At 42.6% G+C, this 23,506-nt stretch overlaps 1 protein-coding gene across 33 annotated transcripts in view; it reads right to left on the bottom strand.

Moving 5' to 3' along the window:
• The window catches only part of LOC107992839 (protein muscleblind), a 455,871-nt gene that overhangs the window by 120,497 nt on the left and 311,868 nt on the right, over window positions 1-23,506 (bottom strand). The window contains exon 4 of one of the 33 annotated variants that reach the window (XM_062085192.1): window positions 18,891-18,923. The exons of the other annotated variants lie outside the window; for them this stretch is intronic. Coding sequence (XP_061941176.1) covers window positions 18,906-18,923 — 18 coding nt within the window. The 3' untranslated portion in view covers window positions 18,891-18,905. Of the gene's footprint in view, window positions 1-18,890; window positions 18,924-23,506 lie in introns of those variants that run through there. 33 annotated transcript variants of the gene reach the window in all.

Raw genomic sequence — 23,506 nt, 5'->3', positions numbered from 1 at the left:
GTTCTAACGACGCCCACAGCGATCGTCGCCTACCATGTTCCACCATCGAAGGATATTGTCGTTGTTAAATTCACGGACGACCCACGACTCCTTTCCACCATTCTTCTTATTATTATCGGACATATTTCAGCAAGGGGACGCCGGGTTTAACGATACCATCTCTCGTCTCCAGTGTTAAAAAATCTTGACGGACGGTCTTTCCTCCTGCCGAACTTCAACCAGAGAGTTTTAATATCCCACTCTATCTACCCTATCTCAAAATACTTTTGCCATCTCTAATCCCTGATATATTATATATATTAATAATTCGATATCCGAAAAAGGAGAATATCATCGAATTATTATTTCAACAAATTGATAAGAAGAAAGATGCAGAAATAAAGAGAAAAAAATTCCTCCATAGTTCCAAAATATACGCTACAAAACTACCGTCCCCGAATTCCGTCGTCGACGATTCGGCGACAAAAGGGGCGAGCGGAAGCGGGGCGAAAAGTTGTCATTAGCGGCGATGACGTCGAAGCACGGTTCAGCCGGGGATAAACTACGGGGGCCGCATTAGTCGGGGAGCTTACGTTTGTCGACGTTCCCCGTCGCAACTTCGCAACAACAATTACGAGTCTCGGCCGGCAGCAAGACGTATATTTGCCGGGAGACCTTCCCAAAACCTTGGCTCGGTTAATAAAACCTGCGGCGCACCTGCGACGACGCGCAACGAATATCGTCACTGTGCTCGCGATTAATAATGGTTAGGTTAGGTTTAGGGACGGGTATTAAAGCGGCGGTGGTGTAAAATCTATCTGTTTACGATTCTCGAGGGGGCGTGTCAACGTTATTTCTAATTTCCCCGCGAATTACGGCCGCCACGCTGCGAACACGTATGTATAATAATTCTAAAATAAACCCTCCTCCCCCGACGGGGGAAAGGTTTGGTCAGAGATAAAAAATTTACGTTTATTCGGGGGGTGAGAATTGATGTTAACGAGAGAGAGGAATCGAGCGAGAAATATTGATTTTTTTCCCGTCTGAATTTATTCCGATCGGACGAATGCGGGGGAATGCGATAATGGGGATAAAGATAAAAACAAGATTTGTGAAATTCGCCGAATATTATTTAATTTTTCGAACGAGCGAATTTAATCGGTAAGCAAACCCGTTCCTCGAAGTAGCGCGTTAATCTATTGTATCGCGTCTTTGTTTTCATTTTCGAATAGGGAACAATCGGAATAACTTCGTTATTGGCATTAGCCGCTTCGAACAATAGCTAGAGTTCGCTCGATCGATGAAAATTTCGAGTTAGAGGGGGAGGCGTTTATCTTTTCTCAAATGCTCCATTTTCGTCCAACATTTTTATTCGTATGACTTCAACGGGAAGAAATGCTTCCCGAATGTTTTACTTTTTTTTCTGTAAAAAACAAGCGTAAACGAAACGAGCGATACTCGAAACGATATATATATCGAACGCAGTCGATTGCCATTCATTCTAAAATGAATTATTATACGCGATACGATGCTGATACCTTACAAAATATTCGAAAGATCCAATCATTTAATTCGAAATCATCGTCGAGTTATTAATACGGATCCTTCTCGCTCGGATTTTCGGTTTAATCGATCGGCCAGTTTATCGCGGCCCTTCTTCTCTCCTCGTTTATATATCATCGACAATGAGGGAGCCAGATACCTCTCCTACACGAATAAATAAACGAATCTTTCGCGCGATTGTCGAAACGCGTCAGCGCGGTGAATTATGAATAGCCTTGTAAACGAACGTGAAACAATGAAATATTATCGAAACGAATTTAACGAAGCTGGAACAAAGATATCGATGCCATCTGCATTGTGTATATATATAGAATCCCTTTTCATTCACCGCTTGCGCGATTTTTTTTTCCTTTTCGAGTTTTGGAAAAGATGATGTGAAAAGTGGTGTTTCGAGTCGTGTCTCGCACGCGAGTTAAAGTTATTTCTTTTCTTCCGTTCGAACGAAGAAAATAAGAAGATTCGTCAAGAACGTGTCTCTCGTGGAGAGAACCACTGCGGCCAGGTTCATTTTTAGAGGCAATCTCTCTGGTTGGCTCGTAATATATTTCACAAGAATCGGATATATTTCTGCGGTCCGCTTACATAATATAAAGGATTTATTCTATGCCTTTGTAACTGCATCTGGGTTTACGACACTGGGATTGTAATTCAACACCTATTGACACACTTGTATTTAATAGAACATGAACTCGGGGAGGCAGCCGTGTATATTGCGACAAACGTTGCGCTGGCTGGATTATATCAAAGGAAGACGACCGTGAGTGCAATTTAATTGCACGTGGAATAATGAAATTCTATTCCCTGTCTGGTGAATCTTAATTCCGAGACATCGATGCGGGGAATGTATAACTCGGTCTATATATACACGTATACACGTATGTATGCAACATTTGGAGGAGAACTGTTATTGCGATATAGCGGAGGAATCGAGCTTCCTCTCTTATTGGACCGCACAAAGCGATACCTGGAAAACTACTACTTTCACCCTCTTCGTCCCTTTTCGTAGGTGGAATCGATTTCGAGCCAAATAAATTTTGGAAAAAATTTTTCCTTTTTTCTCGACAACGAATTATTTTCTGATTTTAAATCTCGAAAAAAAAATTACCTTCCCCTTTTGAACGAGAAACAAGCGTAAATCTCGGAGAAATTCGTTTTCCCTAAAAACTTTTTAATTTCCTTCGATTAAATTTCGGTAATATTCGATGCAATTGGGATTTGCCAATCGTGTCGCGAAACCGAGTATCCGCAATCGAAAAAATAATTATGGAAGAGAAGAGGAGGGAGAAGGGGATGGAAAGAAAGAAAAAAAGGAAAATTGTTCGGTGGCTAAAAAACGCTCTTCTATTAATACGACGTAAAAAACTGTCCTTGGGATGAAAAATTGTTTAAAGAGCGGAAAATGCAATGGTTGCGGGAAGATAAATGTGACAGTTTCATATTCGAGTCCATATTCATCCGGTTTTTGCCGCGTTCGAAAAGCGGGAAAAGGTCGGGAAACGGTTTTCCAATTAACCAGAGCCATGTTCTCCTGCGTCGCAAGTATTGCAAACTCTTTGATCCGAATAGAAAAGAAAATGGGGCATAATCGAGGCTTGATCGAACGATTATAAATAAAAATATCCACAGGCTGATGAACTTTTCGCGTCGCTCGTGATCCGATAACAGCGATAAAGCTTGATTATTCCGAAATCGTGGAACGAGTCGATGAAGAAGAAACGTTAATATAATAAATAAAACGTTGGAATTCCGACAAGCTTAATCGCCACTCGTACCGACGATCTTTCGATTATTGCAAAAATTTATAACGATATGATAATCGAGTTTCGTTGCGGACAAAGGAATGGCGCACTTGGAATTCCCATATAATTAATAACAGCCGTATTTTATATAACCGCGGCGACGAACAGAACGGCTAATTTAAACGTTGAAACGTTGATAAAATTCCTCGATCCCTTGTACCCATTAACGACACGTTCGTTCACGATTATCCATTATTATTATTATTAAAACTTCCAGCTTGAACGTTGTGTTACAGAAAAATTTATTAACGCGACGAATTCATTGTAACGAACACTCGGTAACAATATTATAATAAGAAAAAAAGAAAGAACCATAACAAAGTTTTGTTCAAAGACAAGGCGCTCGATTAACCCGCTACAACCAATATTCTCGTCACAAACTCGCGTTTCGCCCCTGCACATACGCGCCATCCCCTGTAACAAATATTCGTACACACGATCTCGGCAAAGTTTCGCGCCCGATCGCCAAATCCCTTCCTAAAACGTCCCTCTTCTCATCCGCGCGGATCGATCACTATGATCCATTAGACGTTAGATCCTGATCGGAGCCGTGCGAATTGCGAGGATCGGTCCGCAGAGGGCGGTTCCTCCTCCGTCGTCCTTTTCTCGCTCGTCGACGAGGGGACGCTCGATTCGAAGGAAGTGGCTGAGGGGAGGGAAGGCTCTCACGTACGTGTTTCACACGACTCGTTAGGCGCCAGGACGGCTGGTGGTCCGAGCGTCGTGGAGGAATGGCGCTTTTCCCTTTCGACAACCCTCCACCGACATCTTCCACATCCACCGCATACACGTCGTTGGAGGATCGTTCTCTCTCGTTCCCCCGCCGATCACGCGAAGCCAAAGTCGAGGTCGAGCTAACCCGGGCCTAACCTGCCCTCCCCCGCGAATTATTTCCTGGGGAGGCGTAATCGTTAAGATGGAAACGACACGTGAGAGGTTAAAGGTCTCCGTCGTATCGGGTAATCGGAGGGGCGCCGCTCAGCTGATACCCTCCCCTTCCTCTTTGCTTTGCTTTACTCGCGTGCAAACAACGATCGCACGCGGTGGTTCCTCCTTCGATTCGAGCAGGAGGAACGGTCGTTGACAGTGTTGGCCGCGTTAAATGGGAGGAGAGAGAGAGAGAGGGATGAAAGTTCACCTGGAAGCCGCGACTCGGTTGTTAGATGGACGCGTGTCGAGTGTGTTTGGACGCGGTCGAACGCGTGGAGCAGGGATTGGCGTGGCGTGCGAGTGGTAAACGCACGAGGGATAGATACGTGGGGGAGAGAGAGGTTGCACGCCGCCCTCTGGCGGGGTGAATCGGGCGAAGGAGGGGGAGTGGACGTCGGCGTGCGGGGACGGGCGATAGTCGGAGTGGCGCCGCGACTCCCGTGACGTCTGTCGGCGCGTCGGCCAATCAATAGCATCCCCATGGCAACCACAGATAACATCGGACACACACCGGTGGCGCGCCGCCTTTCGGCCACCTCTGCTTCCCTCGCACGCACACACGTCTCCTCCGTCGGCAAGACTCCTTTCGACCATCCTCCCTTTCTATCCTTCCCTCTCTCTTCTATCCGATTCCTTCGGCGATCGGTTGACACCAGCTTTTGAACCAACGTTTCAATTTTCCGCGCACAGTTCTCCTAGCTTGGTATCGTTGCATTCGAATTTCCAATGCCGCCTCGCGTGGAAAATAACGAAGAAGCGCTAATCGATCTCGAGCCCTCGATTTTATCCCCTCGAGATTATTCCACTTGTGCATAAGGAGAGTTTCTCCGCTCGCTGCTCCATCGCTTAATTGCGTTTACTCGGGGAAAAGTTCCTCCTCCTAGACGAGATGCACCGATGCTCCTCCACTCCCGTCAATACTCCCGAGTTCCATCTCTTCCTCGCGTTTCGAGGACACCGAATCTTCCAACATTTGCCGCAGACTTTCCGACCAGTTACACGCTCGAACGAGGGATACCGGTCGCCTCTCCCTCTTCTCCTAATTGTCCCACGCGGCGTCTCCGGGGATTGGCGTTATGACGCTATGGGAAATGGAGTGTTTTTTGTTCCTCTCCCTCTCTCCTTTTCGGGAATCGAATTCAATCAACCCGATCGAGATTGAGTTTCTGTTTCGAGATGGATGTAGGAAAGAGTCGATTGACGGGGAAAGTGGGTAATTGGCGGCCTCGCAAGAGAAACAATCTTTGCGAGATCCCTCCACGGTTGATTAGACGTAGAAAATCCGTAAACGATATTATTCACCGTTATTCGTCTATTTGTCCATCGATTGAATCAAGTAATCGCTAGATTTTCACGAGTCGTTTCAAAAAAATAACACTCGCTCTTAAACCGGTTGACACAACGTTTTCAACGACGGATAAGACGCGTTTAAACGAATCCATCCATCGATAAAAGTGCCTCGTAAATTCAATTGGTTCGACATTCTCGATTTGTTAAAAATCCAACGTCGAAACAGTGAAAAACACGGGTGCAGAGGTTAAAAGCAGAAAAAAAAGGAGAGCGCGACTTTGACAGGGTTGGTAAGTGGGATGAGTGGCAGAGAGAGGGAGAGCTCGGGAGAGAGAGAAGCGTAACCCGGTTGGACCAAGTCCAGCCACTTCTCGACATTTTCGATCAGCTGATCGACGAAGGAAGAAACGGGTGGCGCCGTCGCTTTTGTAAATTCGATTCTTCGAAATTTTCGATAGATTATCGTTACTTTTATAGACTCATAACTTTGTTTAAAATATTGATATTCACTCACCCGAGTATTCGATTACACGTTTAATTACGTTTTCTATGCACGTTGTTAATTTGATTTAAAGAAAGAGAAAAGGTATTTCTTCCTAACAAACACGTTAAAAAAAATAAAATAAATCGAGGATAATAGTCGCAAGCCTGATGTGCCCACTGATGTGATTTTAATTCGCTCTCTGGAAAGTTTATTACATCCGTTCCTCGTCATTCGTCGTACGCGATATCAGATATTTATATTGAATTACTCGAAAGGACTATTCGGCTCCGTTATATTTAACTCGAGTATTATCCTCGCCGTTCCGAGACCCATTTATCCTCTATTCCCATCCCCGTCGTTTTTCTCGTTCTCGTTAAAGTGGCGCCGTAGACGGTCATTAGTCGTCCACGTATTCGAGTATTCCAACTCTTGACCCGTTCGATCGGAAAGTCGGTCATCGTTCCATCACGATCCTCGAATATTCGGATTTCATGGTTAAGCGACAGGTAACGAAAAATGCAAATCAGAAATATATAATGGAGAGGAGGACTGGAATGAAATAAAATAACCAGGATTCGCAACGGTCGATAGAAATATTAATGGAATCGTTGAAGAGATTAAACTCGATCGAGCTGATCCCCTTTCGTCTTGTTACAACTTTTCCAAAAAGGGACATCGAAACAACTTTCCATCACGACATGTGTACACACATAAAAGAGAATCTGTTCGCTTTTTCGAACAAACAATATGCTCTGCGCGCAGAATCGATCATTCGACGTGTCTCGAGGCGAGCCCCATCCGGATATTTGACGCGATTCCAACCTTCTCGAGACTCTTCGAGGCAACGATAAAAGTTTCCAACGGGACGAGTGGAGATGATCTTCGTCTCGAAACCGGATTACGGAGCTCGCTAACGACGCCGCAACGTGACGGCGAAGCGGCAAACTGTATACCGATATCGCTGACGCGAATTTTATCGTGTTTGAGGACGAGTACATGGGTTAAGCGTAGTCTAATACCACCGTTATTGGAATCTTTAAGAATAAGATTTCGCTTCTCCTCGATTTTTCACTCTCTCTCTCTCTTATCGGTCGTTCGAGAATATCGTTATCGTCGCACGGGTTATGGAATTTGGCGTTTGTTAGAGATTATAATATTTCGAGGAACGGCGAAGACAGGCGATTCGCGAAAGTCGAGAATTAAGATTTATAATCGCGTTGGAAGGGAAAGGGGGGAAGAAGCTCGATCGAGGAGAAAAAAATTTCACTGGAGAAAAGTTTTCTCCGACTTTTGCGTTTCCAATTTCGGGGTTTCGTTCCGAATTAATCGTATTTATCTTCCATTCAACATCCCTGATAATAAATATCGTATAAGCCGCGTGTCGATAAATCTACAATTTACGAAGAAGCAAGAGTCCCAAGAAGCGAGCAAACTGTATCCTGAAGAAAATTTACGGCTCTAAAAACTCGTTAACCCACTTCGGAGATTTCTACAATTTTAAACAACCGATAAAAAGAGGAGAGGAGAAGAAGAAAAAAAGAGGAGAAACAAAGTAAGCTGTTGTTTCTACCTTTCCACTTCGACCTGAACGTTGTTACAATCCGACCGAACGATACGATAAAGCTAAAATGGCCGGCGTCGTAAATCTTCCGAGCTCTGTTTGCCCGACAAAACACGGGAATGGAAGGGAACACCATGGAAAAGCTTGTTAAATAATCACACGCGATAAAGGTTAAAGTTGCAGAGGAGAGAACGATTAGTTTCTTCGTCCGTCAATGGGGTCCACGATTACAAAATTACTCTTAATTTTCGTCCCATTCTTCGCCGCTTTATTATTTATTGCGCGCGAATAAAGGCCAATTTGCACGGCTTCAAAGGCTAATTTTCTTTAAAATTGCATCGAACGAGGAGTCGGTAAAATTAGTCCTTCTATTTTTTTACTCTCTACATACACACACGCGCATATATATATATATAAAGATCAATTTACACGATTAATGGAATAGCTAATTTTAAAATCGGAGAGTTCGCAATTGCAAGATTAGAATCGTTAATTTCACCTGTTTCGACCAACCGATTACTTATGCGCATAAATCACCCCCCGTCGACGCATCGAGATTGCTCGCCTTTAAATAAATTTCACTCGAAAAATTTTGACCGATTCACCCGACGAAAGAGAGAATTACTTGCTCCACTGGAGAACTGGCTTAACGATCCGCCATTCTCTCGTATTTTCCTCGAGAAGGCTCGCTGGGTAAACCGCGCGATTCGAGGAGGTGGCGAGAGAAAAAGGGAGGATAGACAGGGGAAAATCCCCCGGATTTTAGTCGGAGAAACTTTTCTCACCTGTCGCGCCATACTTTATTCGGCCGACAGCCACTGTTCCATGACGGCCGTAAGGAAATAAGGGCGTCTACGCGCGGGTTGAAAGAACCAAGGGAGGAACGAGAGGAGAGAGGGCATAGATAGTCGAAAGTCGTTTCAGCCGGGTGAACCGTGTCGGGGGGAAATTGCAGAATAAACAAAAATGGATCCTCCAAACCAGACTTGCCGCTTTACGTATCCCGTGGATGTGAAAGAATCCCGAGAAACAACGGACGAGCTCGTAAATCAAACGATGTCTGCATCCACGAATCCTAAAGGGGCCCCCCTTTAATCCCACATCCATTATTGGGCAGGAGGGGGTGGTTTTCTTCGGGGTGTAGAGGCGCCCCATTACGCCATCCTCGTGTTTGGGACGCGGTTGGAGAGGAAGGGGGCGAGTTCCTCGCGACCACGCATTATTTCCTGTCGTGGCATTCGATGTAGATGGCCCCGGGCATTCCGAACGTTTGATTGAAAATTTCTTGAGACTCTGGAATGGTACGCGCGGCAATGGACTCGCCTGCTGGGGTGGCTTTATCCCTCTTCCACCGGCGCAGGCGAAAAAGGACGGAAGATAAAGATAGGGGGAGGGGGAGGATCGATCTATTTAACATCCAACACTATTCCAGACCTCGGCCTGGACGTTTCTCGGGGGAGGGACGCGCGAATTCCTAATCCGGACGAATGGAGGAGGGCCGAGTTTAGCCCGCACCGATTTTTCTTCTACCCTTTCCGATCGAGAGCGAGGATGACGGTGGTTTTACCACGGCCTCCTCGTTCCTTGGGGAAATATTGGGCCGGGTGAAAATTCGAAGGTACGAAAATCTGTGAAGAAATTAACTCGATCCGTAATAGGTGGAATTTGGTGTTTGATTTTTTTTTTTGTAGATTCGCTTTCTTGAAAAGTTATTAAGTTATTTTGAATGAATAATATATTAGAGAAGCTCGATAACATTGAATTTCGTTGGAAGGAATCTTTGAGGATCGTGGTGTACGTGGTTTGAAAGTCTTGTCTCTGTGCAGAAATTAACTTGATTAGTGTTGTGGAAATGTTTGATCTGTTTGATCTTTTTTTGTAGTCTAATTCGCTTTCTTAAAAAGTTATTAAGATGCTTTTAAATAAATGATATGTTAGAAAAGCTCGATAATATTGAATTTCGTATCGGATGAAAATACGATCTTCGAAAATTGTGGAGAAATTAACTTGATCCGTAATAGGAAAATCGTGGAAACTCTCGTTTGATCTTTCCGTAGTTCAAGTACTAACGTCACGAGTCATTGAGATATTTTCGAATAAAGGTTATCACAAAAGCTCGATAATATTGAATTTTGTTGAAAGGAATCTTCGAGGATCGTGGTGTACCATCGTTGTGTAAAGTGGTTCTACAATGTGGTTGATCCTTGGGAAATATTGAGTGGGATGAAAATTCGAAACTACGAAAATCTTGTCTCTTTAGAAATAAAATTAACTTGATCCGTAATCGTCGTCGTGGAAACTCTCGTTCGTTTGATTTTTTTTTATATTCCAATTCTCAAAGTAATTAAGGCGCTTTTGAATAAAGTGTATTACAAAAGCTCGATAATATTGAATTTCGTTGAAAGGGATGTTTGAGGGTCGTAGTGTATAATTTGTGTAAAGCGACGAATCGGTAAATAATGGAATATAGGAAACGGAATAAGAAAATGAGACGAGATACTAATATATAAGATCTATTACGTGGCTTATTAGAGTTCACCCTGGTGTTTTTTCCCCCTCTCGTTTGTTGCATCTGCCGCGACTCCTCTTGGAAGCTTCTTCTTCTTCTTCTTCTTCTTCTTCTTCTTCTTCTTCTTCTTCTTCTTCTTCTTCTCCTGGTCGGCAGCAAGTTGCCGCCAGTTATACGAAAAGTTGAAGCAGAAAGTGATGCGCCGCAGGAATCGGCGAAATTACTCGTAATTACAAGCATGATTTATTAACTTTGGAAACTTGCTATCTCAGGATGCGCTCCCGCTTCGAGACAACCTCCCTCTATATTAAATATACAGGACAATCCATGCACACCGGGTGTTCGAGAAATCCCAATCTCATTTTCGATCAACAACCATTCCAACAAAGATTTCAATCTCCGATAAATTCGTCGCGATGTTCGATTTTGAAATCGAGGTTGATCGACAAGAAAAAATTTAAATTTCAATTTAATTAATCGTTAAAATTATCGATACCAAGATGAATAATTGCACGTGATAAAATCGAAAAATAATAATTCTTGGAAATCCTCGAACCGATTCAAAAAGGACTATAAAAAAGATGGCGATTCCGTCACTCGCGCTTCGAGATCGTTGATTAATCGCTAAAATTATCGATACCAAGATGAATAATTAGACGTACGTGATAAAATCGAAAAATAATAATTCTTGAAAATCCTCGAACCGATTCAAAAAGGACTATAAAAAAGATGGCGATTCCGTCACTCGTGTTTCGAGATCGTTGATTAATCGATAAAATTATCGATACCAAGATGAATAATTGTACGTGATAAATCGAAAAATAATAATTCTTGAAAATCCTCGAACCGATTCAAAAAGAACTGTAGAAAAGATGGCGATTCCGTCACTCGTGTTTCGAGATCGTTGATTAATCGCTAAAATAATCGATACCAAGATGAATAATTAGACGTTCATGATAAAATCGAAAAATAATAATTCTTGAAAATCCTCGAACCGATTCAACAAGGACTGTAGAAAAGATGGCGATTCCGTCACTCGTGTTTCGAGATCGTTGATTAATCGATAAAATTATCGATACCAAGATGAATAATTGTACGTGATAAAATCGAAAAATAATAATTCTTGAAAATCCTCGAACCGATTAAAAAGAACTGTAGAAAAGATGACGATTCCGTCACTCGCGAGCCGAGATTGATCGACAGGAAAAATCTGCGCTTCGAGATCGTTAATTAATCGCTAAAATAATCGATACCAAGATGAATAATTAGACGTTCATGATAAAATCGAAAAATAATAATTCTTGAAAAATCGATTCAACAAGGACTGTAGAAAAGATGACGATTCCGTCACTCGCGAGCCGAGATTGATCGACAGGAAAAATCTGCGCTTCGAGATCGTTAATTAATCGCTAAAATTATCGATACCAAGATGAATAATTGTACGTGATAAAATCGAAAAATAATAATTCTTGAAAATCCTCCAACCGATTCAAAAAGAATTATGAAAAAAAAAATAGCGATTCCTCGGAATCGCGCTAATCGAGGTTGATCGAGAGGAAAAATTTGAGATCGTTTAATTAATCGTTTAATTAAAATTATCAATACACACGGATGAAAATAACAATTCTTGAAAATGCTGAAACCGATTCAAAAGGACCGTGGAAAAGAGCGATTCCGCGGAATCGCGCCACTCGCGGCAGCTAATTCGATCGTCGATCGAGCGGTTTAATCGCGAGCCGAGGTTGATCGGCGGCCGAAAGCCTTTAACGGTATCGAGGACGATCGCGGAAGCGATCGATCTGCCGGCGGCCGCGCACCCGTTAATGGAAAATGAAATTGTGGGCCGGATTATTATCCGGAGAATTTGGATTATCCTCGCGCGTAATAGAAAGCCCATTAGCGCGGGCATATTGTTTCTGGCGACAAGCCGCATCGTGCAAGATTACCCGATGCCCGATTAACGCTAAAAGTAGGCATAATTGCTATGATTAACTGCTCTATCAACCGAGATCCCCCGTAATACGCGGTTTCCGGAACCGGAAGCGACGCGGCCGCCGCCCATTACACGCGAATGAGAAAAACCGGACGCATCCGGTTTCAACGGATTTCGCGGGAGATTTGGTTAGGAAATCGAGGATAATCGGTTTGAAGCGTATTTGTGTTTTCTTGGGAGGGAGAAGCAGTCGATATTTAAGAAAAAGATTGGGATTCTGAGTGAACGTAACTGTAGATCGGTTAATGGGGAAATCTTGTTACAATTTGACGAATTTATAGACATTTTAGATTTCTTCTTTCCTTTCTCTGAATTTTAAAATTTATACCTAAACGCAACAGATCTTGATTAAAAAAAAAAAACAAGATTGTAAACTTTTATTATCCATAAAATTCACAGAGATACGTTCGAAACATTCTAATAAAACAGACACGTAAATCTTGCATAACGCGAGATCTCCGACTGTATATCGGTGCAATATCGACGTATCGATTTTTCCTTAAGAAAAATCCTAAAGAGAGAGAAAAAACGTAACGTTCTTTTCCCCGTTCTATCATAAACTTCCTTTGAACTTCCTTCAACGAGATGAAAAATCAAAGATGCGAGTCTCGTGGAATTTTTTCTTGGATACAACTTTCCTCGATCGATAACCAAACAAATCAAAGAAATTCTCCTAAATCATCATCCTCGATCGAAACGTGTTTCAAAAACCACTTCAGATCGATCCTACGCAAAATCGAAATGCAGAAATTTGATAAATAAAAAAAAAAAAAGAAGAAACTCACACTCCTTAAAATCGAACGATCAAACTTCACGCGGCAGCTTGTTAAAGCCCCCATTCGAAAACGCCGCTTCCGCTTCGGTTTAAACCGAATTACCAGAGAAGGGGGTTGGAAACGAGGATTTAACTATCGGCGCAAGAAGTTTTCGACCGGACCGGTGGGGAATTAAATCGAAGCTCGAAAGCGATCTTAATCGTTGACTGTTAATCACTCGATTCACCATCGTGGGAATCGAAACTTTCCAAATCGGTCGGCGAGGAAAGAGAGGAGAGAGAAAGAGAAAAAAGAAGAAAGGAGGGTGATTGATGCCGAGGAGTTAACGCGAGTTCTCTTGGAAAATTCGTCAGCTAACGAATACGTAGCCAACGGGGGGCGGCTACCCCCTTCCGAGTTTTAAACTTAACCGAGACCAATGCCTATCCGAAACTTCTCCCTTCTCTCAGTATCAATGCAGCTGGTACCGTACCAGTCGCGTGTTGCCGCCTACGATTGATTCCCGGTCATAGTGCATCGGCCAGCTCGACTAATTAATGGCGCATATCCCCCCTTTCGCCCCTCTGGTGTCACGATCACGGCGGAATTCGGCTTGGAAAAAATTTCGGGGAATCATTCCGCTTATTTATCGAGCCGAATGAACGAATTATTCCATCACTCGCGAGATATGTATCGTTAGAGGTTCGAGTAATGTAACGATCACTGCGTGCATAGATCGATATATTAAGGCGCAATCGAGCTTTAAAATATTGAGCGATATATATATATAAATGGTATGTTATAGGATTTAAAGTTCACTGAAATTTTATTTATGGTTTTATTGGTTTTATTATTCAATGTTGCTAGCAATTACTTCATAGTCGGCAGCTATTTGTTTTTCTTAGATACGCGTAGATCAGTCGTTTTGTAAACAGATACGCGCAATCACGTATAATCAAAATATATTCCTTCTGCAAAACTCGTACGTTTATATTTATCGTTGTCAACATGTAAAAATGCCCTGTAAAAATGTTAAGCTGCCGAAAATTTGCCGAAAATTTATCGCGCTACGGAAATTCTTCGAGATAAGACGAATTTCGTAAGTTTCATCGAGATATTGTTTGTAATTATAAAGTTTCTATTATACCAGCAATGCAGCAATCCGAGTGACGATCGTCTACGTGTTTAAAAAATTACGAATCGTTGAGTTGCAATGAAATTCACGGGATGTTTATGTGAAAAGTAAAAAAAAAGGAGGGAGAAGAATATAAAATCGAATTCATTATTCATAAAAAGGGAATTGATTCGTGCTTATGACTGTTTCCCTCTAAAATACATTTTTGCTCGAATATCGTTCAAGATCGAGGGCAAATTTTAACGATAAGCGATCTACTTGGAGAGTTATTTACGCTTTCGAGGGAGGTTTTATCGACGATGGGTCGGTTAATCCGCGAGTCTGCGTCCGCGTAAACCGAGCCAGGGACTATACGATAATTTCATCGAACGCGATTCACGCGAATACAGTTTCGAAATCTTTTCAGACTTTGTTACTTCGGTTAAAGTAATTGGGATCTAAACTACCCGTCCAATCCTCCAACGGATGCACAGATGTATACTCGATCGGAACGATACTTTTGGAAAGCTCGTAAAACAACGCAATAATTCTTCTTTTTTCTTACAGAGCAATTTTTCTAATTAAAAGAATAAAAAGACATAGGGGATAGAGATCTTTGTTCTATACCTGACTCGAATTTTCTTTTGCGTACGTGAGATCTTCGTGTTTCTGAGTCAATCGAAAGAGAGAGAGAGAGAGAAAAAAACAAGAAAATCCTTTAACGAACAATCTTTCCTTTTGCAAGAAAAGGGAGCAAAGAAATAATAACAATAACAAAAAAAATGCTTTAAATTCTCAACGAACAATTTTCCGGACTCGAAATCCAGAGTTTCGTTATTAAAATAGGATCCCCTTCGATCGGCCCTAATTACATGGTGCAAAAGCGAGTCGAAACTTGAGTCGGGAAGACACTATTAACGGGAATCGAGGTCGAAAAGCGGAGGGAGGGGTCGGGGTAAAGGGCAAAAACTAGAGGGGATCGAGCGGCCCTATCTGCAATTGCAATCGATAGTACGGCCAGACCTCAAGTTCTCGAGAGTACGATATTTAAATGTCAGGCGCATAACACGCGTTCGCCACCTCTACGAGGGTGTACCCTAACATTTATACCTCGCCCTTGTACTTAGCGCGAAACACCCTTCCGCGCTATCTCCCTTTCCTCTTTCTCTCTATCTCTCTCTCTCCTTGTTTCTCCGTCTCTATGTCTCTTTCTTTCAAACTCTCCGCCTCGCTTCGCTCGCCATCTATCAATCTCGCGTTTCGTCTTGCTTAGTCATACAATTGGTCAATAAAAAAGAATTTACGTCAAGCTCAATTATTATAATAATTAGCTCTTTTTTTTATAAGATAGATGCTTAGAATTAGACAGAAATCTAAATTTGATAGATTATTACAAGAAAGATTTAACACGAAGAAGAGGTTCAAGATCGAAGCGGAAGCTGCTTCGACGTACTTCGTTTCAAGTTGACGGTTAACAGTCTCGTAATGAATTCGATTCGAATGTTTTTCGTTTTGGAAAAGAAAGAGAGAGGCAATCCTCGGTCGAAATGCTCGATTGCACATTTCTAAAAAAAGAGATCATTCTAAACGGAGAGAGAAAACGGAAAATTGGAAGCGAAGAGGCGCTGCGAACGTTACGAAACTCGAGAGCATTCGACGGCAGCGCCGCGAAACGGTGGAAACGGGGAGGCTTGAATGGCTCCTCTGGATCCTCCTCGACTGTGCGGACGCGCGTGCGAGAAACGGCCGACGGTTTAAGATCGTCGCGTAATATGCAAACGTTATTAATCCGAGAATGGGCCACTTTGGGCCGTGAATGGCTTCATTTGGGGATACGGGAACCGTGGACCGTGGAACAAGCACGTTTCGCCACGCTTGTCGACCGGCCAACTTTCGACTCACGCGATCTTAATGGCTGCCCGTTTCCTCTCCTCACTCGTTAACTGCTTACACGTTTCGATTCCAGAAGGCGTGGAATTTCTTCCTTTGTTTTCCCTTTTAACATCCTCGCAATTCAATCACTTCAAGTATCGATTTAATCGATTTATTAATCGGAAAGAGACGAGGCATAAATGTGGCTTACGCTGTATATATTATTGTGTTAATAATATTTACATAATTCCAGAACGTGTAGAATGTATACAAACTTTCTGGACAGATGGATCGTGTATACTTTTTAATAACTTAAAAAAAAAAATCATCAATTTGAAACTTAATAAAACTTCAACTTTAATAACTCGAATAACAACGAAGAAACTGGGCTACGAATATATACCTTTCGCAGCTTTCTCTTTAAATCCAGCCATTTCTCCAACATTATCAAAATTTAAACGTGCGAAATATGCCAACTGGAAAACTCTGCGGAGATTCTTAACTCTTCTTAAAGTAAAGAACGTAAACGAGACGGGGAAAAAAAAAAAAAAAAAAGAAAATCGTGACGAAAGGACATTCACGAGAACTTCATCAACGTCAAAACAACGAGTCAGACACGGGGGCTGGAGCAGAAGAGGGGGCATCTTTTCGAGGGAGGAAATTTCGCGGAATAAAAAGACGACAAACTCGTCTGCCGGTGTGTAAATGAGGTGCACGCCGACACGAAAACTCGGATTGCGGGGGTAAACACGCGCCCTCGCGCGGCCATTAGGTATTCCCCGTGTAGCTCGTCGCAAAAGGAAGCCAGACCCAATTTTCCAGCCCCCTTTTGTGCGACGCGGCAACCTTCCGAGTTAAGATCCTCGCAAAGGCGTGGCGCAGGAGAACGCGTTATTAACTCGAGAGCACGGAGAACGATGCAGGTCGCATGTTAACGAATAAATCTCGGGAGAAACTGTGCGAAGATGGGCGGGCAGACCCAAGTTTCCGTTTCTCAATATTGGTTAATTAGCGGTGGAGGTGGTGGATGGCGGTGAGCTTCGAATTTTCAAATTTATGAAACTGTTCCTTGGCGCGCGTGCCGCGGCCGCGTTATCCCGCGCGGGTTAATTTAGAAGTTGAATCGCGTTGAATATTCCCTTGGGAGGAGAGAAAGATGGAGAGAGGGATTAGAGGGATTTTTTTTTTGAAAATTTTTTTTTTTCCGCCCAAATTGGAAGAATTCTGCAAGTTGTTGGATCGCGTTTCGACGGAGTCATTTGTGAAAGAATCATTTTCGAGAATTTTCGCTTAAGCTTAATTGCCACGATAAAAGGAGGAACGCAAAGAAACATCGGTTTCAATCGCGCTTTTGAACGGTAAATTTAATCAAAAGTGTCGTTAATCGATCGATCGTTCCTAGTTTTAAAAAGAAAAAAGAAAAGAGATGAAAGAAGATAACACAAGTTGGAACCGACTTCTCCAAGTACTAAATTTCCCCCACAAAAACCTGTACACCCGGGCCACAAAATTAATTACTCGATCAAAGCCGGTACATAGTCAGCTACAACAATAAAACTCGAGCAAAACTTTTCGAATCGAAGTTGAAAGAGGGGCGGAGGGGCGATGAATAATCAGCCGGAACAAGGAAAGAGTGATCCTTGGGTCGTTTCGCATACGAACGAGTCCATAAAATATTTCACAACGGTCTGGTTACACCGTAATTGATGCTCCCTCGAAGAGATCGAGCCGAGGCGGAATAGCGGGCGAAGGGAACCGGAAATCGAGCGGGGTGGGGGGACGTCGTCATAAGCTAGAAATATTTTTATTCGATCCGAAGCCGAGTTTCGTAACTATATCGTCACGAAACGCTATACAGAGCGTGGACGTAAGCAGGTAAGTAGGAAGGAGTTTATGGCCAATTTTATCTAATTTACGGTAAGACTGGTTTTTGGAATAACGAATAAATAGACGCCAGTCACGCATTCGGTATGCGTGTGTTGAATGACAATCGTGGGAAGGAAAGGACACGTGAATTGCGTTCACCATCGGTGTTGATTCTTGGCTGGTAACGATAACAGGGACAACGTATTTCGCCCGTAAACGTTCGGTTATTAATAAATGGAAAAGACGATAATAGAAATATAACCTTTCTCCCTTTCTCGTGTGTCCTTCTTTGTTTATCCAATTGCGTTAATCATCGTTACCGATTCTCGACAGATAAACAAGTACAAACGATTATTAATAATGGAAAGAAATAGTAAATATAACCTATACTTATATTCGTGTTTCTTTATCTAATCGTGTTTACGTTACATTATCGACCTGATTCTTGACGGGTCGATAAAAAAGTTTCAGGCATGAACGTTCGATTAAAAGTAATGGAGGAAACGATATAACCTATAACCTTTCTTCCTTTTCCACGTAATATCTTTCTTTCTTTATCCATCTTTCCCTTTCCCTCATTTTACCCTCGTTATCACTCGAAAGGAATGAAATCTCGTTGCGTTTGCTTTATTAACGCGAAATACGCTTGGGAAAATAACAGGCAGTCAATTAAACGGGGTCGCAGCGGCTTGTTAGTCAAAGAAATAGCGGGGAATTGGTAGTTTTTTGCGAAGGCCGGCTCGAAATGATTTATAGTCGGCGAGTTTTTAGCTATTTCTACCCCGAAATGACAGGCCGGCTAATTAACTCCGCTATTGTTGCCCCATGCCCGGGGTCTATCCCGCGTAGTAGCAAAACTATTATTACTCACGCCACGTTGCTCCGTCGGTAATTAACGAACACAGTCCGAATATTCTGACACGAGGAAAGGAGGGGGAGAGCGGATGACTCTGCTCTATCATGTTCTTCGCGTTTACACCGACTTGGCAAACGTTCTCCTCGCTTGTCCAGAATACGTTTCATACGATGTTTAAAGTTAACACCTTAACGGATTATTATTTCGTACGTATGAATCGATCTAATTTGTTTATTCATTTTAAAATACTCTATTTAAATCTTAAACGTTAATATTAATATATCGGAATTTTGTGATCGTTACCTCTTTTATTCTTCCTCTGAAAGATTGAAATTTAGAAACACTCGCTTACCTGGAACAGAAAAAGAGAATTTCTCGTGTTACGTTTTGCCAAATACGATATTAATTAACAATTTCTCGCGCCCAATGATTCATGGAAAACTCGATCACCACAAAATTTAACATATTATCGTCGTGCAATCGAAAAGCCAGGATCCTCCATCTTTCTAAAACCTATGTGCAACAAAGCCCTGTATATCAATAAAGCTTTCCTTACTTTCCTAACGAGCGACATCAGGTATGCGATGATTTATACCTGCCGGATGTTACCAACGGCTTAATATAATGTGCCGTTGGGGGATTTAAATAATTAGTATAATGAGGTGAGCGAGGGTACCTGAACCGACGACACCTCGCGTGCCTCGTCCGAAGACGTGCCCGGGGAAGACGAGAGACAAAGAGTGTGGTATTATACGGAGCGTGTGTGCGTGTATACAGAGGGGCTGGGAGAGGAAAGGGTGCTCCAATTTCAAACTGCTGATGTCAAGGAGAAAGGGTCTGGCCAACCGTTGGAGGGAACCTTTCTCGTATTACTAATTAATTATTTGCGGGCTTATACCGCGCCCTGTAACCAAATTTACATTATAGCGTGTAAGACTTTCTTACTCGCCTGCGTGTATATGTGTGTGTGTATGTGTGGGGCCACATGCGAGGTCGCCGTAAAGCGTTTTCACGAAAAAGCCGTTGGAGATACCGAAAATTTGATCGAATAAGTAACAGTTTCGTCGTGTGGAAATTTCACGAAATATTGCTTTTATTTATTATGAATTTTCTTATAAATTACCAAGAGAAAAGAAATTTCCAATAAACCGTTAAATAATAATTATATATAAATAATTGTTGAGCGAAAAACGAGCAGCGTTTTAATAAACTTGCTTTCCCTTTATTCCAAATTTCTAACCGTTTCAACGGATAGAAAATATTCGACACGATTTCATGCCAAACGACATTTCGTAAATCCTCGCGAAAAAGGAAAACCCTTTTCGAACTCCTCCTTCCGATCTTCTTTCGATCCTGCAAAATTCCAGGGGGGACGAAAAATATTCTCTCTATCGTCTTCGGCCGAGAAAAAGAGGAACGAAGAAGCGATCGAGTCGTTAAATTCCGTTACAGAGACGAAACGGCGCGGGATGAAAACAAGACGGGATAACGCGAATAAAGAGGAAGGAAGGAGAGGGATGAAGCGGTGCGCGGTTGGAAGCCGGTTGGAAAACGTGAGAAAGATACGCGCCAAGGAGAGGGGAGGGGGTCAGAGGCCAGCCGCTAAGGTTGGTCTCCGGATACACCCTTAGTTTCACATGCCCGCCGCATTTCGGAAAACTCGAGTTCACCTCTCCTCGGCTTATAGTTGAAGTTTGATACGACACGTTGACGGTGCGCGCGTTTAGTGAAACGGGGGGAGGGAGGGGGGGATGGGACCTCTGCGTACGCGGCATGAATAAAACATTTTCGAGAGACTCGTAAAACCTCGTGTTCCTCCCCTTTCCTCCTTACCACCGTTTCTTTTTCTCTTCCTCCTCTCTTTCTCGTTCCAGCTTCTTCCACCTTTCCCCTCTTCCCTCCTCGCTTCTCGTTCTCCCTCGCTTCTCGTGGATTTCGGACGAGAAAGGAGGGGGTTGATCCCGATCGCGGGGAGAGAATATCGATGCGGCAAAGTGGACGCTCGTGTCTCGATGAGGGTGGTTCTTTTCGGGGAGGAAGGGGATCGAAAATTTGGAGGAGAATTGATTGTTTGAAAAGATGAAACGAGAGACGCGCACATGAGGAATTAAGAATTAAGAATTAAGAAAGAAGTCCGTTTTTGCTAACGATACGATTAAATATAGCAGTACAGTGACTGAGGGGGGAGAAGAGGAAGTTATCGTCACGAGGATAACGGCGGGCTGGAGAATTTCTGTTCGTTCCAAGGGCGATAAATTTCCTCGTCAAATTTCCCTCGTGCAATTAAGTTTTATTAACGAAGACATTGGGATTCCGTTACGTGGTGTTCCGTACGTGTAAAACGCGCATCGAGCCGTGTATCGAGTTCTCGTTGTAACAAGTGCCACGTCAGGACGAGGGCCAGGTTCTCCGGTTTCATCCCTTCGTAACGAGCATCGATCTGAAATTCGTGAAATGGGCCGGTGATTTGAAAGCTGACTGGTGGAACGGTGGAAAAAATCGCCCAAGTGACATTTGATCGTTAGTCGAAATTTTTTGTTCAATCGGATCATCCAAGTATCGTACAAGTATTCTCGTTAATCTTTCTCGTGAATGTCTACTTCGTAAATGTAACGGGCTCTTCTGTTTAATGAATTTCACCACGATTAAATGGTACTTTTTGTATCTATCGTAGATTCGAAAAATCATTTGAGACGAATATAATTATATAGCTTCGGGAAATCGTATTAATTAATAGAGCCGCCATAACGTAGCGGCGAGATATGCAAAGCGCGCGAAATTCGAATCGAATATCCATTCGACCAAGAGCGAGTAACGGATTGAAGGGGCCAATCGTTCGCTTAATATCGCGTAATATCGTTTCAGGGGCACGATCTCAAGTTTTCGAGGGAATTCGAGGCTGGAGGTGGGTTACAATGGGAATTATGGGCAGGGCACGGTTCAACGCCGCAGCTGCAAAGGAAACACGGTGAATCAAACTTAAAACACCTGTTTGCCCGCCCTCCACGCTTCCCTGCACGTCTCATCGCAACTACGGGACTCTTCCCCGTGGTAAAATATTATTGACTTCGTTCTATTCAAATCCAATAATTTCGATGGCTCGATTTATCGGCCAACCATCCGTACACTTGTTTCCTAATCAACTTTTTCTTTATTTATCTTTCGTTCGGCTCACTTAATTCTTTTCGTCGTTTAATTTTTAAGCAAGATAAGAAAAGTTTTACGTGCTTCTTTTAAAGAGATTAATCTTTTGCATACGTTAACGTTTAGATAGACAGGAAGTTTCTAATTAAAAATGGCCAACACTGTTTTCTTCTCTATTGCGTTATTTTAATTATTTATTGAAATACCCGTAAATACCAAGCAAAAACGAAACGAATCATTCTTAAATGCATCCTCAAACGAATAACGAAGCGTTAATTGAAAAGAAAAAGAAACTTACACCGTTGTCTTAATTGTCACATTTTGTTATCTGAAAAAACAGAACCTTTGAACGCTCGAATAAAACTTCGAGGAAATCATATCGTGGAAAGGAAGCGAGGGAAAGGAAATATCTCGCGAAATGGATGACGCACTAAATAAATAAAAGAAAAAAGAAAAGAAAAGAGCGGCGAAAATAGAAAGCTTAAGATTATTCGAATCGCATGCATCGGTCACGATTTATCAGTGATATCCCAACAAACGCGATAGTTCCTCGAGATACGATCATTCAATTACCCAAATCGTATCTCGAGGGATATTTTCTAAAGTGCCTCGCGGCACGAAAACGTCGGACGAAACCGTCGAGGAAGAGGAGAAAGAGGGAGGGAAGAAGAAGAAGAAAAAAAGAAGAACGAACGTATGCAAATTGGCAGCTCGGGATAACCAGAAAGAAACTGGAGCAGGCTTCATGGAAAATTATTAACATTCCACCTTACAAGTCCCCTAATATCAGCCAACAAAACGCATGCATATCCACTATCACTCGCTTTCTCCTTGTTCAAAAATTGGCCACAGGGAGACGAACTTTCGTGTATCACGAATTATCGCGGGTTCTTGGCAAGTTTTGCCACCGCGTGTCAGGATTGTTTAGAAGACCAAATCAAGACATCGCATCTATAAATAAAAATCAAATTCTCAATCTTTTAATTATCGATTGCATAAATATCATCGAATTAAATTTTTATCTTCGTGTTTGTGCACACGAGAATTTGTATTTGTAGGAAGAAGAAACGAATTATTTGTTGAATTTATGTATATGTATAATGCATGAATGAACAGCCACGTGACATAGCGACCCACATCCATATAACGCAATTTGTTCTTATTCTTAATTTATTGAATATAATTCCTTCTCACTTTTGCTCAAATCATTTCCGATATTATCAATACTCCTTAGCAATAACGGATGTCAAACCAATGATCGACATTTGTGCTGAAATTTCTTCGACTCCATCATCGTGATTATTATTTTTAAGCGAGATACAGACATCTATCCCTGGAATTCAATTAGCCCTCCCCGATCTACCATTGAAACATCGCGTAATCTCGAACGTTGCGGAGAATCGGGTTCGAAAGTTTCGTTACCTTCGAAATTATTAGCTCGAGCTCGCCAGCTGCCAGCCAAGAAAACGGAATCAAACTTAATTTCGCTCCCCCCTCGGACACACCTGACTGCTCCCTGGCCTAAAATCTTCCCCCTCGTTGTAGGCCCACCTTGTATCCTCCCCCCCTCTGCCGCCTTAGACCGCGTAACTGACCGTGAAATATCATTCCGCAATTTCGTTTAATTAAAATCTGATTCAAAGTTGGCGAACGAGCGACCGCCCCGGATAATACTCGTTACACCGGCTGCGGTTAATGCATCAGCGAAACTGTTCAACTTCCCTCGCCAACCTCACCAAAACCCTCCCTCCTGCCTTCCTTCGGTTATCTCCGGATTCTTCTTCTTCTTTT

Source organism: Apis cerana, linkage group LG1 (assembly GCF_029169275.1).
Source record: "Apis cerana isolate GH-2021 linkage group LG1, AcerK_1.0, whole genome shotgun sequence".
In the NCBI taxonomy this organism is placed as follows: Eukaryota; Metazoa; Arthropoda; class Insecta; order Hymenoptera; family Apidae; genus Apis; species Apis cerana.
Note: the sequence above shows the minus strand (reverse complement) of the source record. Positions and strands in the feature narration are given on the sequence as shown.